Below are 15,787 nucleotides of genomic sequence, written 5' to 3'. Positions count from 1 at the left end.
CAGCATCTTGCCGCAAGCGGTGGTTGGAGGGTCACGTGTAATCAATACTACTTGCCTTCATCGAGTGAACGTCACTGATGTGGAAGTATGTGTATGATCCATTGGCAATGAAAATAGGCCAGAACACATAGTGGGAAACAGGAGATGGTAAGGGACAGATTCTAAAGTTGCTGGGTAGGGTTGTCAGTCACAGGGGTGATGCCCCTTGGGTGTCTGAACGCCAATCAGAGGCTCTGCGGGGACGCAGCTTGGCATCATCGATGAGCTCACATGGGAGCCTCTGAGGAACTCCCGCTTAGCTTTCTACATCCCTCCCCATGGCTCCCATACGACGCTACTTGCGCATCAGCAAATACTCGGTGATAGAATGCCGTATCTACCCCGATAGACCTTCTGACGCCCGATGGCTCTTGGATGCTCGTGACCCTGGCTTGCCACGCGTATTCGCCGCGATCCGCCCGTTGGTACGACCTCGTTTACGTGAAGCGAACGAACGGCTTTGGATGCGCAAGAAATCTAAACCAGTGAAGGATGTCGTTTCAGAAGGTAAGTAGCTCTACTGCTCCATCTACCCCTTCCTCGGTTGTCGTAGCTGACCGTGCCTTCTCGCTTGTAGATGACTTCGAAGTTAGCATCTTTCTCCGCGAATCGCGCACCCGTCATTCACTCTTAACACGGCACAAGAACTTTGAGCAACCAGACAAGCAAGATGGCACAAATGCACCCACTGGAGCTGGAAATACCCTAGCAAACGCAGAGGTAATCATGGACAGCGAGGACGATTCTGAGTTTGACTTGCATAATGTTCCCACGGCCGAAGACGACACTGCTCAGGATGGTGGTCGCTCATTGCGTAAAAGGCAAGGAGCTGCTTCAATCGATCCAGTCGACAGTCCCGACGGCAGCAACGAGAAGAAGGCAGGCTTCAGTACGCATTACGAGAGCTTCGACATTTGCGGCTGGGTGCTCTGTTTGCTTATCTCTCACAAGGGCGACAAGCTCCGGCTGAGTGCTGACCAATCGGCGCCGAAGCAGCCTCTAATGGAGGAATGGATATCGACTCAAGCTCAGCCAGATCTGGAAGAGGACTGATTGACTAGGATGGTTCCTGGATTCCTTTCAGGTCTTAGGCTGACCTGGGCGGATCAGAAAAGCCTCCAGATTCGCTGGTGTGGCTGAGGAGATTCTTCAGGCCAAGCTTCCTCCACATCTTCACGGCGGGTACCCGCGGTGGCGTGATCTGTTACAGGCCCTCTCTCCCCCTTTTGTGTGACACATGCCTAAATTGCAGAGTTGCATATCCAATTCATTATGTGCATCGCCACCCGCCTACCTGCACAATTCCCCCATGTTTCAGCAGGGGTGAGGTGGTCCATGATCGCGAAAGCCAGCTCTCCCACATCACGCGCACCTGTGACTTGGGCGAATTCTAAGCTTGAGCATCCCGCCCCTGGCTGACAGAAAGCCGGGTCGCCGCAGAGCGCCATGAGGATGCAGTCAGCTTATGACATCCTAGTTCTTGATGCAAGCCATCATTACACAGGTGGCGGTTATTCACCACTCTCAGTGGTTCAGAGTACACCGCTAGCTTCTTGAATCGTTCAAGAATGTCGGCGCAACACAACGGGGCAACTTGCTGCCTTGGATATATCCATGTATGTATATCAGTAATCCAATCAAGTTCGAGGTACTTCGAGAGTATCTGTGCAGGTATACCAGATACACTTTGTACGTATGTACATCCATGGATGTAGATGGTCTATCACGAGGCAGCAGCATCAAATTCTGCTCACCCAAGCTACCGGACGGCATGGTCCGTCCCGGTTGGCTTATCCCGGTCAAGTTCATGATTTCAATCTTTCCGCAGCTTGTTTTTTTTTGCGAAGACCCATCCATAGAACAGAAAAATATCTCAGCTTTACTCCATCCTCCTCCTAAAGTTATCTCCTTCCTTTTCCTTAATATTTCGTATTTAATAACTACTAGTACTAATCATCTCTATAGGCGCCATTGAATGCTATTAGAAATTAGAAGAGCGAAGAGTGACTCCGAATATAAAGGATATGATTACCGAATGAACACTTAGACTAGGTACGGATACTTTTATATCTTTTACGATCTATAATGTACGCGCCGGAGGCGTCGGTACTATGTGATGAACAAGGAGCTGACTCTTACCTAGTAGATATGTACTAGGTGAAAAAGTGATTCCCCCTCAAAAGACCACGTAGAATTGTGGCCTTTTCTGCGTCATCTTGAGTTGTAGGCGAGATTTTAGTTCCACCTGGGTTGAATGAAACGGGCTGTACGGAGTACATGTGGTGTTCACAAAACCTCGGCTCCCCGTTTTCCAGAAGCCAAGTAGAAGGCTGGTCATCCCGGTGGAGCCACTTGAAACAGCCCGTCCCTCCACTGTTTTCCCGTGACCCCCATCGGCGGCCGATACCTTCCTACATCGCTCAGCTCGGGAGAAAAAAAAGCCCCAGCCAGCCGGACATGGACGAGACGGCCCCGGCGAAGCTGCGGCCATTGCGTATGCTCTGTTGATGATAACAACGAGTACGGGGTACAGCATATATTGTACTCGTACTCTGTAGATCAGTAACGAATCGGTCAACTCTCAGTCAGTTCCCGCTGCCAATTGCAATCACACGCATCAGGAACCGTGGGAACAGACCGCATCGCCACGTGCGGCGATCCGCGACCGACCCGAACCAAACAGGCAATTGTTTGGGGATCCAGAGATGATTCCTGCAGGATGGAGAATACCCCAAAAAAATCACCGAGTTCCAATCGTACCCTCTCCTTTTTCCCGAGACCTCCACAACTCAGTTATTTTTCCCTCGGTCTCTCGTTTCCAACGGCGCGGAACGGCGGCCCACTCCATCGCACGGTGGATCCCCACGAGGCCCTACTATTCCCTTTCAGACTCGTTTATTGAAGTTTGTGACTCGTTAGCGTGTCGAAGTTTTTTCGCAGCCATGCCAGTTTCAACAAAGGTATCGCCACCGCTAACTCCACTAGGGTGCCTGATTGGAACCGCAGGAGCCGCGAACTCAACCACCTGCCAGGAACGCTTTCGCGCTTTCATTCCTTCAGCACTGAGCCAAAATCGCAAATCCCGATTGCACGGACAAGTCCGACCGCAACTCCCACCGCACATCCATTGGCATTACTATTACCGCATAGGGCTGTGGTCATGCGCGCCTCTTGAATTATTTGTCTTATTATTGACTACTCCACGTATTACGAGTACATATCTTCTCTCCTTCTGGTGCTTGTTTCGTGTGTTCGTTTGGTTTTTACTCCATATGTATGTAACTATGGTTTGAGTTTCTTCCATTCTGTTCTTCTGTACACCGAGCAAACGGAATCCGAATCCGGAGTTTGCGGGGATTCCCTTTCGCGCTTCCACTTTCCGAGACTTGCCGGAGGATTCGGAGTTGGAGGGACGGAATTTGAATTTGGTTGACATTTCTCCAGCTCGGAGATCTGCCGCCCCCATGCACACGTACGTACGGAATACTTACTGCGCTCTCTATTCTATATTCCGTAGACTACTGACTACTACGCACTTGTACTCTCTACATATCAATATGAACCAATCGTACGTACACCCCCTGTACTGATAGCCTTGCAAATAAACAACCACAGCCAAGGGCGATCCGAGGTTGAGCACGCAATCGACGCCTCTATATGAGAAAACAAAGCGGATCTGCTAATCGTGAAACACCCGGCCCAGTGATGTGCGGGATCAACCCTGGGGAGAATGTCTTGCCGACGAACTTGTGGTTTTTTCAGGACCTTCATGCTCCGTACCCATAATGACCTACTGTAGGTATGGAGTACGGAGTACTACTCCCTGCTGCAAAGAGGCAGCGACATTCACGGCAAACCTGTCCCACTGACATCAAATGAGGATGTGCAATGCAATGCACTGTCCCTTTCCCCTCTTCTCCCCCCGCCACTACTGCAATGCTGCAGAAGTGAGATGATCTCACATCCCATTCGAGCCATAGCGGAGGTGACTCGGCTCTGTTCTCCGGTGTGTGTGTGTGTGTGTGTGTGTGTGTGTGTGTTGAGAGTTTTAGCGTTGCATAGTAAGTGACGACTCAATTTCGGGTCCGCTTTAGGACGCATTCTATTTGTAACCCACCGATAAGACCCATTTAAAAAATAAATTCCCCGGGAGGCAAAATCTTCGCTTGCTAAAGAGTGGTACCTTAGCCTCTACACTACACTATCGTCCCAGAGGGCTTAGCTTCAGGTACCCGTGACAAGAATGTATGGAGTAACTCCATCTTTAATAATATTCACCAGGTTATTTGCCAGTGCGGCCTCCCACGGGTACGACCCACGGTACGTGGATGGGTCAGTCTGAACCCCCCCTTGGCTATTTTAGTCCTTAGTCTCAGGGGGAGGCAAAAAAGCAAGTTAATGAGGGAGAGGGAGAGAGGGGGGAAAACGGGCAAAAAAGGAAAGATTTTTTTTTTTTTAGAGGAATAAGCCACTGGGATGGAAGCCCACCCCGGACGGTTATCTGAACACTTGTTTTGAAGGCAGATACATTCTGTTGACGTGTCAGCTATATCTTGTGGTTTTCTATTCCCAAGTACCCGGGTTGAGAGTTAAATTTTTTGCTATCGAATCAGCAGTCTTACGAGAGTACCTGCGCCACGAACAGCTTATCCTGATCATCCTGATCTTTTTCCTGCTCTGTGCTGAGAATCCCGGCATTTTGGGCGGGCTGTCATGATACGACAAGATCGGTGTAAACCCGGGCCTAACTCGATGGGTCGAGTATGGGGATTTTCCACTTCTTGCCTTATTATTCTATTTTTCTATATTTTTCTATTTTATTTTTTATTTTTTATTTTTTTGGTTTGTCGATTTCCCACCGATCGACCATACATGTGAGCTCACTGGATGAACCCTGGTTCCCGGGTTTGGCCCCTTTCAGTCGCGGGTTGTAAGTCCCTTCATTGAGTCACCTGTTTCCCGTATCTCTCTACAAAGTACCGCTTGGGCCCGGTCTTGAAAGAACTCTGTGCTGATTGAAGTTGTACAACTCGACCCAAACGCCTTTTTCCTTTTTTTCTTTTTGTTCTAAAATAAATGGAGAAGAAAAAAAAAAGAATCATTCACTTTTCGTACGCTCACCGCATCGAGGAACCGTGCCGATGGAGCCTGAGGTGGAGCCACGGGAGATTGCCCATTACCAGTTGTCACCTCATGTGGTTTCATAATTATTCGGGCGAACGTCCCGTGAAACCCCCCAAACAAACGGAAGATGCAGCAGGTAGTAGCCCTCACGTAGAGTAGGTCTGTCAGAGAACAGAGAGCACAGAGAAGCAGGTAATTGGTGCATGGCGGTAAGATTGGAAACTGGGCGGATTGGTGTCTCACCAGTCCCCTTTCTCCTGGTTCACCAGAGACAGAGTAGCGCCACACGGGAATTGGAGTGGGGAGCTTCTAGAAAAACTAGGGAATTTCCATTGGATTTCCGGTTAGGGCAGCATTATCCATCGGTCCCCGACGCGCTAAGTAAATCGCAATAATTCCTACGTCAGATCAGGTGGATACTCAGCCTCCTGTTCATGGCAGGGATGCTCGATGGGGGGGGACTTAGCAGCTGCACTAATGTAAATTAGTCCTACTGTACGGAGTAAGGTGACTGGGGCTTGGGAGATCCATTCTGGCTTATAAGTAACGCTCGTGCTCCTCGACTTGCTTTTTTTCTCAAGTTCGGTTCACCAACTACTATCGTCTACTATTATTCCTAGTACACACACTACTAGACACACCACTACTACCTGAGCATCCCTCACTGCCACTACAACCCATCACAACATCAACGATAACCACCCTCACCACCTCAACACCCTCACCACCCTCACCACTCTGTCCAAGATGCCTTCCGTCGGCGCTCAGTTCCCTCCCTGCCCTGGACCTCCTCCAAAGGGCCCTCTCCCTCCTCTGCCGAAATAAACAGCTCTCCCAAATGACTGTGATGACTCTGGCGCATTCTGGCTTTGCCAAATGCGCTCACGACCTGAGCCTCTCCTCGGCATGGATATGAAATGACCTCGATCTCGATCTGGTTTCGGCTACTCCGCACACGATTCTTTGTTCTCGACTCGGATAACTCTATTAATCCCACCCTTTCCAAACCACCCGGTCCATCCGGCTGCAGTAAGATCTCCTGATAAGACATCTTACGACACGCGGATTCCGGTCCCTCTCCCCTTACAGCACGCCCTCAATACCGGCGGGGGAAGAGGAAGCGCTTGCGCCTTCAAGCGTGGAGAATAACCTTCCACATTTTCACTTTCTCAATCTTACGGTCATTGCGATGGGGGGCCCAGAGCGCCGGCGCCCTAAGGCCCTCGACCTCTTGCATCTTTAGCCCATTCTTTCTTCATCTTTTTTTTTTCTTTTTCTTTTCACTTCACCTGTTTTCTCACCGGTCCGTGTTTCACCATTTCCGACCGGCGGGACTACTTCGTGCGGGGGTCAATTTACCGTTGGATCTCGAATTCAGCTCTTTGACACGATGCGGAGAACAGACGCACTCGACTTTTAGCGGCCGCAGCAATTGGCTCTGCAAGCCTGCAACCCACCTTGGTCCTTGTCTCGCCATGATCAGCTGGGCCTTGATCGCTTCATCGCCTGTGCGTCACTTTGCATGGATCTCCGCACCTTGCGCCTTTTTCTCTCTTTTTCGATTATTCTTTTTTCATCTACTACATTGCTTGCATGTCGTTCTGCCCGGCCACATCGACTGTTTCAATCTTTTGTAATACTTCATTTAGGCCTGTTTTCTTTTTTTGCTGTCTTTTGTTTTTCCTTTGTTCTTTAGCCTCATGCATTGGGCCGAATTTGAATCACCGGCATGTATCATAGACTTAATATACCCCAGCAGAGCAATTTGTCTTATCATCATTCTATGTCGTGCATAATCTCCAACCCCAGACAAAAATCCCTGAGGAATGTCCATAGTGGGATAGCGCCGTAGTACCCGATGAAACACCGCGCCCCGCCCGCTCGTTTCACTAGCATTTCGCCGCCATAATGCATACGTCCTGTGTAGCATGGATACAAGTTCAGCTCGACCATGATTTCCGCACGGCCTTTTTTCGGTGACAGCGACTTTGACCTTGCCAGCACCAGCACCGACGGGGCTAATTTCGGAGTGGATACCTTGACATTCACCTTATAGATGATGAATCATGGACAATGTACTACTTGTACTCCGTACTCCGTACCCTTTTGCAACGGCCATCAATCAACCCCAGCCACTAGTCAATCCGATCTTACGGCGTCGTTGACATCTTATCGAGCATCCCGCTCGTGCAGATAGCCACCAATGCAGGATGTACATCTTAGGTGCATGACTGGATCATATCGACCCGAGATTATGACAATCTTCGGACCATAATAGCCAAGGAAGATATGATTGCACGATGGAGACTCGCACATGGCGTTACTCTAGTGCGACGAATAACAGAGCGGGGTGTGTTTTGCGTGCCTGCGTATATGACGCCAGGCAAAAGCATTCGCTTTCAACAGGGTACCTCTTCTATCGGCGTGCATCCTATGGCCGCATGGCGCCGGCGTAGCCTAGGTATGCGCAAATCGATAATCTGGCAGACTAACAGATATGGCCCCACAAGTGTCTAAGAGAGCAAGAGAATCAGGCAGGAAATGATCCAAGGTGACGACGGTGTTGTCCGAGCGCTCGGCGGGATTTCGCCCTACGGAGTGTGTCCAGGTAGCTGGGATACACTGCGATTGGGGGGGAAGTGAGTGCCTTTGTGGTCCACCGCTCCCGGGGCTCGATTTGGACATTGTTGATCTGATGGAAATATCCGGCTATTATCGCCAGGCACTGGCCGTAGGGAGGCGGAGGGAGTCTCGTAAGTGTACAGACCGTACAAGTACCGTGGATAAGGACCATGTCAAGCGTGCTGACGTTCGTGTTGGTCGTTGGTCCATTATTTTTGGACTTGGCGTCATCATTGCGTTTCTTCATCGCATCTGATTTCACAACGACTTAAATGAGCCCCCGCTTTCTATTGCCTTTGGGTTATTGGGGCCGAAGTGTAGCCCCGCAGGGTTGGAATCCGGGTTGGCGGCCGAAAGGGACCTCGGATTCGAACACGACTCCTCTTTCCAAGGCTATTTTCAGCATATCATCCATGTATTTTCAGCTACGAAGGGGCTCTTGCGCAGCCACGGCCACGTGTAGGGTGAGATCACGGTAAGCCGCTCTTATCGCGGCTGTGCCGATGCATCTGCAGGGGCGAGATGACAGATGTGAGTCAGTGGCATCGTCATCTTGAAGAGGGGGTGTTTTGATGTTTTTGTCTATGCAAAATGGCGAGATGTTGCGATGTTGCGATGCGAAACGTGGTAAAGGGCCTGATCGTGCGGAAGTGTGTCTCAGGTAGAATACGAGGAGACTGAACTCTCGTGACTTGGGAGCCATGGATTTCTTGTTTAGGCGTTAAACATGCTCGGGGCCAGAGGTGAATCGCTCTGAAACCAAATTCATTTTCAAGAATCTATAGAGCATTCTCATTGAGTATCGTTCGATCTATTCAAAACAGGCCAAATAGTAGTATGTACATACTACAGAGTTACTAGTAACCACCAATGCATCTGTATCAAATGCGAAACATCGGATGACGCCGCACATAGGTCAGCCTGCGATCTGATCCAGCGCTTTTGTTTCAACTGCAACTGTCAAAATCGAATCAAGAATTGCCCATCCCGCGATCCAAGCTCCTTCACGGCTAGTCGGAGATCATCTACGAATCAATCAGGCAAGGCTAAGGTGGCTGTATAGTATAGATAAATCATCTGCACGTGATCATCCACCCCAACTTGCCCGCGCCCGCCCTTCTGCTTCCACGCGCAAACACAATGGTGCTGCAATTACATGTGTGGGGGCCGGCCTTCGCCTTGCCCTCAATTGACGCGCAATGCCTCGCAGCTATCGCCTATTGTTCTTTAGCCCTCCCGAAGGACTCCTGGGAGTTGGTCGCCAGCAGTGATCCCTCCGTGTCCCCTACCGGTAAGTGACGTGGTGCGCACATCCGGCCACCCGAAGCTAGCAAGGAGGCGCAAGATAAAAATACAACATGAGCTGATCCGGTTATTCTTCTCTGCAAATTAGGTGAGCTCCCGGCCCTCCAAAACGGTGCGGTGTGGGTAAGCCGGTTCCGCAGTATCGTGGACTACCTCCGCCAATTCTCGAACGGGGCCTGGGATCTGGATAATCAACTGGACGAGACATCCCGTGCTGATAATATCGCGTATGTCAACCCACCAATGGTATGACCTGTGAAACGAAGCACCTGACTGACCTGTGCCGCTGTTGCAGCTTCTCCTCCTTCATCGAATCCCGCGGCCAGTCCCTTGTCGACATCTACCTGTACGTTACCAGCCAGAATTATTACGGAAACACCTCGCCTGCATACGGAAGTCTTCTCCAGTGGCCGAACCAATGGATTCTACCGCCAAAGCTGCATAGTGCCGCCAAAGGCCGTACCGAGCATCTGGGTCTCTCGTCGCTTGACCTGCAAGCTATGGAGGACCAACGGCAGCGCGACCACAGCGCCGCCGTGGCCGCCGGAAAGATCCCCAAGAACCTGATCCAGCGACCCCGTGATACTGTATCGAGCTTTTTGGGTCGCACGGCACAGTCAAATCACTTCCGCATCGAGGCGCTGACGGCGGAGTTTTTTGAGCCCCTCGAGGCCATGCTGGGCCGTAAGGCATACCTTCTGACTGCCGAGGACGAGGCCACCCCGTCCAGTATCGACTGCATCGCGCTCGGGTATCTGTCACTGGCGCTCGTACCAGAGATGAGCTTCCCATGGCTTCGGGATGCGATGCGTGCCAAGGCTCCATTGCTCTCGGCGTACACAGAGCGCTTGCGGCGACGGTGCTTCGGCGATGCTCCGATAGACATCGCTCATGCATTTGCGCCCGAGTCTGCGCCCGAGTCGCCGATTTCTTGGCGAGCTCCAGGGCGCATCTCTGTCGCGGCGGTCGGCACGACCCTTCTCTCTACTCTGGCCGACTCGACCCCCTTCCTGCGTGAAATCCGCAAGAACAACGGGCTTAAGAAGGTAGCCCAGTCGGAAGATTCTGGGCTTTCGTCCACAGAGAAGCGGGTTCTGAACCTCCACGCTGAGTCTCAAAAGAAAGACATGTATGTCTCCATTGCCACGGTGGTGGGTGGTGTTGCTCTCATGGTCGGTTACATGATGCAAGTTGGTATGCTCTCTTTCCACACACAAGACGACGAGGAGGAAGTGGAAGAGGAAAGAGGAGAGGCTTCCGAGGCAGCGTATCCGACGGTAGCTGAATTCCTCGGGGTCTAAGCAACAAAAGGATTGCCAGCACCTCACTGGTATCCATTCATCAACGGCGTGTTTGACTATTTTCTATTTCAAGCGAGGGCCACATACCCCGAAAACTGTATCATAGACATTTCATCATTTTGACTCGAGCATTATATGCTATGTACTGACAGAAGTAATGTGCACTTCAACCCCCAAATCTCATTATATCGGTCTATAAATCTCTCTCCTCTTCACGAAGATTCCATGTTTTACGGCCCTTCTCCTTTGAGAAATGGGGAGCAGAAATCCAGTGTACCCCAGGCCCATCTCCACAACTTTCCTCCATCTCAATTCCCCACCGCACTCCACCACCCTCGTCGACGAACCAGCCCAGCTTAGTTCGAAGGTGCTCGTAACTTTCCGGCAAAAGTCTCCCGGCTTGGATTTCCCGCACAACCTGAAGAAAGTTCGCGCTGCCAGCTATCATGACCAAGACGTCGCCGAGGCATTCTACGTTCCGGATGAGACTGCCAAAGTAGCGCTTCTGTAGCACCGCTACTACAATGGTAGTTATGATCAACCAGGCCATTATGCCGATGCTGAGCCAGACCGCAACAGCGTTCATCTGGAGAAGTTCAACGCGTTGGGATACGTGCGCTTCGACAGTGCGATTGGTATGAGAGATAGGATGCATCTCATCTTGATAAGCCGTGGCCTTGGTGCCAGGAAGGTAACCATACTCCAATTGAACAGCAGGACCCATTCCGCTGGGCAGACTTGCGTTGATCTTTTGGTATGCCCAGCCACCGGTTTGCATGGAGACATTGTTGCTGACATAGTGTTGGAAAAAAGTGGTGTACGTCTTCTGGGCCAGTCGCAGAAATGTATCCGGGTCGAGAAGAGCTTTCGGGTCTTTACCGGCCATTGTATACATGGAGTATGTCATGAAGTCCATGTTAAGGCCGTTCATCTCGTCACGAATGGTATAGGTATTGTCATCAAGATCTTCTGTAATGTACCCGGTTACATGAGGGGAACCCGCGATATTCATAGTATCTGCTGCTGTCATGATTGCTGTCGTGAAAATTCGACCGTAGCTGATTGATAAAATTGGTCAGTGTTTGGTGGGATTAAGATACTATAGAAATGGCTCACCTGAGTGTAACATTGTACCATTTGACCCCATCTCGAAGGTGAGTAATCGACTGGTTGTGTGGCAGAAAGTTATCAGAGAAGTCTTTGGGGTCAATTTCAGGTTGATCCGTGATATTGTATGATTGAATCTCGCCATTAGATGGGTTAACGGTGACTCTTGCGTTGGCAGTTTCGGTAATCGGTTTGCAGTTTAACATGGAGATCGAGGGCGGTTCAAGAAACAAAAGTCCAACATCTGCTTTTGCCAATGAGGCATTGGTCTGCTTGATGTCTGTCACCGCATTTCCATAGAACCATTTAGTAGTGAAGTTCCTGTCCCAGTTGCGAGGCGTCCAAGTTAATGGAACTCCGTTTGGCGACCAATATCCCACTGCCGCATCCCCTTGTCGGGAATCCGTACTTCCATTGCCACAGCAGATAATAGAAGAGGGATTTGCGAACACAGGTGTACATCCAGGGCAGGAGGTATAGTTCTGCCCGGGTAGCAAAGGGTAGATATTGCTAGGTCGACCTTGGGTGTCCCAAGAGGCACCGAGTTGGAACCCTCCATTAACACCCTCAGGGATTGTGCTCTTGTTCCATACTGTATGGTTCGTGAGATCCGTTGGTGTGAGCCAATTTGTCATATTCATGAACGCTTTTGCTGGATGGGGGCTGCATTCGATTCGGCCTCGAATGGCAGGCGTATCGAACGTGATATTAGTTTGAGATCCCTCATCCAGGCCATCAGCCTTGCTCGCCCCAATATTGGATAGATACCTCGAGGCTGTGATATCACTGACATCCACTGGGACAAAATTCCAGCCGTCCTTGCTCCAAGCAGGCTCGGAGCCGTTCAAGGTTAATTGAATGGTAGCAGTGTACATCCAATAAGATGAGATATTTTTGAAGAGACCGGCAATAATTGGAGCGACATAGTCGTTCGAGCTACTGGGATAGATTGACTGTTGTGTTCCGTAAACGAACGGTATTTGTCGTAGTTCAAGTTGGCGATGAAGTGTGACGGGCTTTATGATGTTGCCATTGCCCCTCTCAAATAAAGCTGACATAGCAGTCGTGTCTAGTAGAGCGTTATTATAGAAGTTTATAACTGGCAGATGGCCATAGTCAGCGTTACTTACAGATAGGCGATAACGTCGATCCCAATGTAACAAGCAAAAGAAGCCAGTGCTTGTTAGATGCCGCCTTTCCAGCCGCCCAGAACCAATAACAAGTCTGATAGGACAGGTCGACGCCTTTCCGAAACTGGGGGTTACCCCTGGTCATTGACAAAAATGGCTGAAGGCGACGAAAGTTATCATCAATTGCACTCCACCAAAGACCGATGCCAACTGCAATTATAGTCGGAATCATAGAGAATGGCGCGACAGATGACATGCCACTATCTAATACAGAAAGCTGGACTTGGTAGACAAAAGCTTTTCCATATAAGACGGAGCTCTCTGCATAATGGTAAAGAATAGAGACTCCAACCACTACTAGCACCAGTGCGAGAGACAGACCAAGGAGTGCGGGTAGCCGGAGAAGCATTGGAGTACCATTTTCTGACTGTGTCGTATCACGCTCCGGCCGCTCTACCGGATGGGTTCTGAAGAGACCTCGTGAATCCGTGTAGAAATACTCTCCTGCCAAGTTTGCTTGAAGATTATTTGCCGAAGGCTGCTTGAACATGGAGAAGACAGACTGAATCCCCGGGTTCTGGGCAATGAGATAGGCAACACCCGTAGTTGTTGCAGGGTCTTTTCTCAGATTGAGAGGCCTTTGCTGCAATCGCGAGAAAAACCAAATAGAAAGTAAAAGAATAAACGAAATAGCAAAGAGAACTCCAAGGGCAATTGCTGGACCAGCCTGGACAACTACTCGGGTCTGGACGGAATGAATCGATCCTTGCGTGGACACCATTTTTGAAGCTTTCCTCTGATCAAGAGATGCCTGTAGGACTTCACCAAAGTACCGTTGCTTGACCTTTCCTGCTGATAGAACCAGATCGGGATCATGAACCAGGCTAAAGGTGTTATAGTTGTAAAGGGCTCCAAGAAGAACTGCACCTCCCCCCATCATTGCGGTGTCTGCCCAAAGGATGGAGACCATATAACTTGCCCAATCTTCGTCCAACACGAGATCTTGAAAAAGGGTTGTGTTGACAAGTGTCTCTGGAAGAAGAACTTTATTCCTCTGGAATTCGTTCTCATCGAAGGATATCTCCGGGTCCACTCCGGATAACGCAACGGTTGCCGTTATATTGGCCATGTAGTAGCTCGTGTCGCAAAGATGGGCCACATACGAGCCGCTCGTATTTGTCCACGGCTCAGTAGCAACGATAACTTCTCGATTTCTGCATTCATTTGAAGAAGTAGAGGATGCTGATACCTTTCCAGGGTTGAGGATATCTTCACCATAGAAGAAAGTAGATGTATTGGACCAGCTACCCCCACCAGTCTCAAAAAAGCCCCTCTCGGCTTTGATTCCATATTTGCATCCATCTGGGGATGACCAATCGATATTAATCGACTCAACCTTTTCTGTCTTGTAGGTAAATTTCCCAGAGGTTTGCGATTCGACCTTCATTTGTGTACAACTGAGTTCACTTTTGAACATTGTCGTCTCTGCTTGCCATTTCTCGGAAGAATCCGATGGCAAAGAGTCTAGGTGGCTGCTTTGTTGACTGGTTGGCCAGAATGGAAGAATTGTATAATTATTTGTAATCCAAGGTGATGTCGAGACATTCTGCAGCAAGTTTGATATTGCTCGAAAGTGGGTAGAGCGGTCTGCATCGATGGGAAGGGGAGATCCCGACGTAGGAGAAAGGAGATAGAACTGCTGAGTGTGTGGAACGACCAAATCTTCGGAATATAAGTAGGCGGATGACAGTGGTGAGATTGCTAGAATCCCCAAAATATTTAGTAAGGATGCGAATATCAGAACTTCGCTGCGCCTGCCATTCTTCTTCTTGGCGAATCCATCATACAATGCAACCCACCAGGGCCCGGGGGTCTGAAGAATACTCGGCGAGGCCTTTGATCCTTCGGTTCGTGCTAGACGGGCATAGGGTTCCGTTCGCTTGACGTCGTCAAAAAGCATGGTAGTAAACTGAATATAGATCACGGCGATCATGGTTGGACTGTATCTCCAACCAAACAGTAGAGAAGAAGAGCCGTTGTCCGGCCCAAGCCCATAATTATTTGACGATTTCCACCAAAGCAAAAATGTAACAAGAGAGAGACCGAGAGCAATAAGACTCAAGATACCAAGATAGTAGGCCCTGAACGTGTAGGGCATCCAACTCGTCATCTTTGTGTCCTGGGTACTCTCATAGCTGGGAGGGTCTGGTGGAGGAGAGACAATGTCAGAGCCATGGTTCTGATTGTAAAAGCTCTCCCTGTCATCTCTTTCGACTTCAGGCTCGGGGGAGTGAGAGCGACTTGGGCGAACAAGTTGAGAAAATAAGAGAGAATTGTTGCCGAGTACGGTACGATCTTCGGACCCATTATATTGTGTTGTGCTCATATTGGAAGGATGTAAGAGACTGGCCAGCAGTCTCAGCTACAGTAAAATGAAACATATCGGAGTTACAAAATAAGACGCGCACCCGTAATATCTTATAATCTGGCGCGGAGTTTCCCACGCAGCCGCGGCAGGGATACCTGCAGGAAAAGTACGCCGGTGATGCAACGTTCCCCTTATAGCGCAAGACATGACACAGGCACCGCATGGGTTGTGCGGGAATGGGCGCTTCGTGCATAGTTGAGATAATTTGAGAAACGATTAGCGACAAGCGACATGGTTTCGTATGCATTCAATCCCCACTTGCAAGGATCATCAAACTCACCATTTGTCTCTCCAGCCGAGACACTAGAGATGGTCCCACAAGAGGGGCACACCAGGGCGCCAGCAAAAGTACATACATTCACAACATCAAATGGGACAGAATGGTGCCAGCTGCTGCATTAGTGCATTGGTAGCAACAGCCAAGCTGCAAGAGGCCAGGCCGATCTACGCTGATAATCTAAGCGGATCTAGTGGGTGTTGGTCCTGTCATAGTGCTCCAGTTAGCGCCCGGGTGTTAAATCGGGAGCTGGGTTGATGTGAAGGGGCTGTAAGCGCTGGCAGGATGTCCACAATCCCGCAGCCGACAAAACCACCATTGCTTCGTATAAGCGCTGTTGGATGAGCCAAGTGGACTAAGACTTAACGTAGTTTAGGGAATGCATCTCACCCCGGTCACATCCTGCGATCCTGCGGGTCTTCTAAGGTGGCAGCAAATTATAAGTACACCGTTT

At 50.0% G+C, this 15,787-nt stretch overlaps 4 protein-coding genes across 4 annotated transcripts; 2 read left to right on the top strand and 2 right to left on the bottom strand.

Moving 5' to 3' along the window:
• Window positions 1-317: 317 nt before the first annotated feature.
• On the top strand, window positions 318-1,092 carry N7481_004485 (uncharacterized protein; the record flags this gene model as incomplete). The annotated part of the gene is made up of 2 exons (XM_057263704.1): window positions 318-546; window positions 617-1,092. 2 exons carry the CDS (start codon window positions 318-320, stop codon window positions 1,090-1,092), a joined length of 705 nt encoding a protein of 234 aa, XP_057125365.1.
• Window positions 1,093-5,893: 4,801 nt separating this feature from the next.
• On the bottom strand, window positions 5,894-6,214 carry N7481_004484 (uncharacterized protein; the record flags this gene model as incomplete). Its single annotated transcript, XM_057263703.1, has 1 exon — window positions 5,894-6,214. One exon carries the CDS (start codon window positions 6,212-6,214, stop codon window positions 5,894-5,896), a length of 321 nt encoding a protein of 106 aa, XP_057125364.1.
• A 2,711-nt stretch (window positions 6,215-8,925) lies between these two features.
• Window positions 8,926-10,391, top strand: N7481_004483 (glutathione S-transferase family protein; the record flags this gene model as incomplete). The annotated part of the gene is made up of 3 exons (XM_057263702.1): window positions 8,926-9,076; window positions 9,179-9,317; window positions 9,386-10,391. The coding sequence occupies 3 exons, from the start codon at window positions 8,926-8,928 to the stop codon at window positions 10,389-10,391; spliced, it is 1,296 nt and encodes a 431-aa protein (XP_057125363.1).
• A 193-nt stretch (window positions 10,392-10,584) lies between these two features.
• N7481_004482 (DUF3433 domain-containing protein) lies at window positions 10,585-15,014 on the bottom strand (the record flags this gene model as incomplete). Its single annotated transcript, XM_057263701.1, has 3 exons — window positions 10,585-11,449; window positions 11,508-12,567; window positions 12,629-15,014. The coding sequence occupies 3 exons, from the start codon at window positions 15,012-15,014 to the stop codon at window positions 10,585-10,587; spliced, it is 4,311 nt and encodes a 1,436-aa protein (XP_057125362.1).
• Between the last annotated feature and the right edge of the window lie 773 nt (window positions 15,015-15,787).

This window comes from Penicillium waksmanii, assembly GCF_028829765.1.
Source record: "Penicillium waksmanii strain IBT 27052 chromosome Unknown utg000004l:1.0-5674109.0:1.0-5678898.0, whole genome shotgun sequence".
Lineage (NCBI taxonomy): Eukaryota > Fungi > Ascomycota > Eurotiomycetes > Eurotiales > Aspergillaceae > Penicillium > Penicillium waksmanii.
This window is presented reverse-complemented; position numbering and strand designations above follow the sequence as displayed.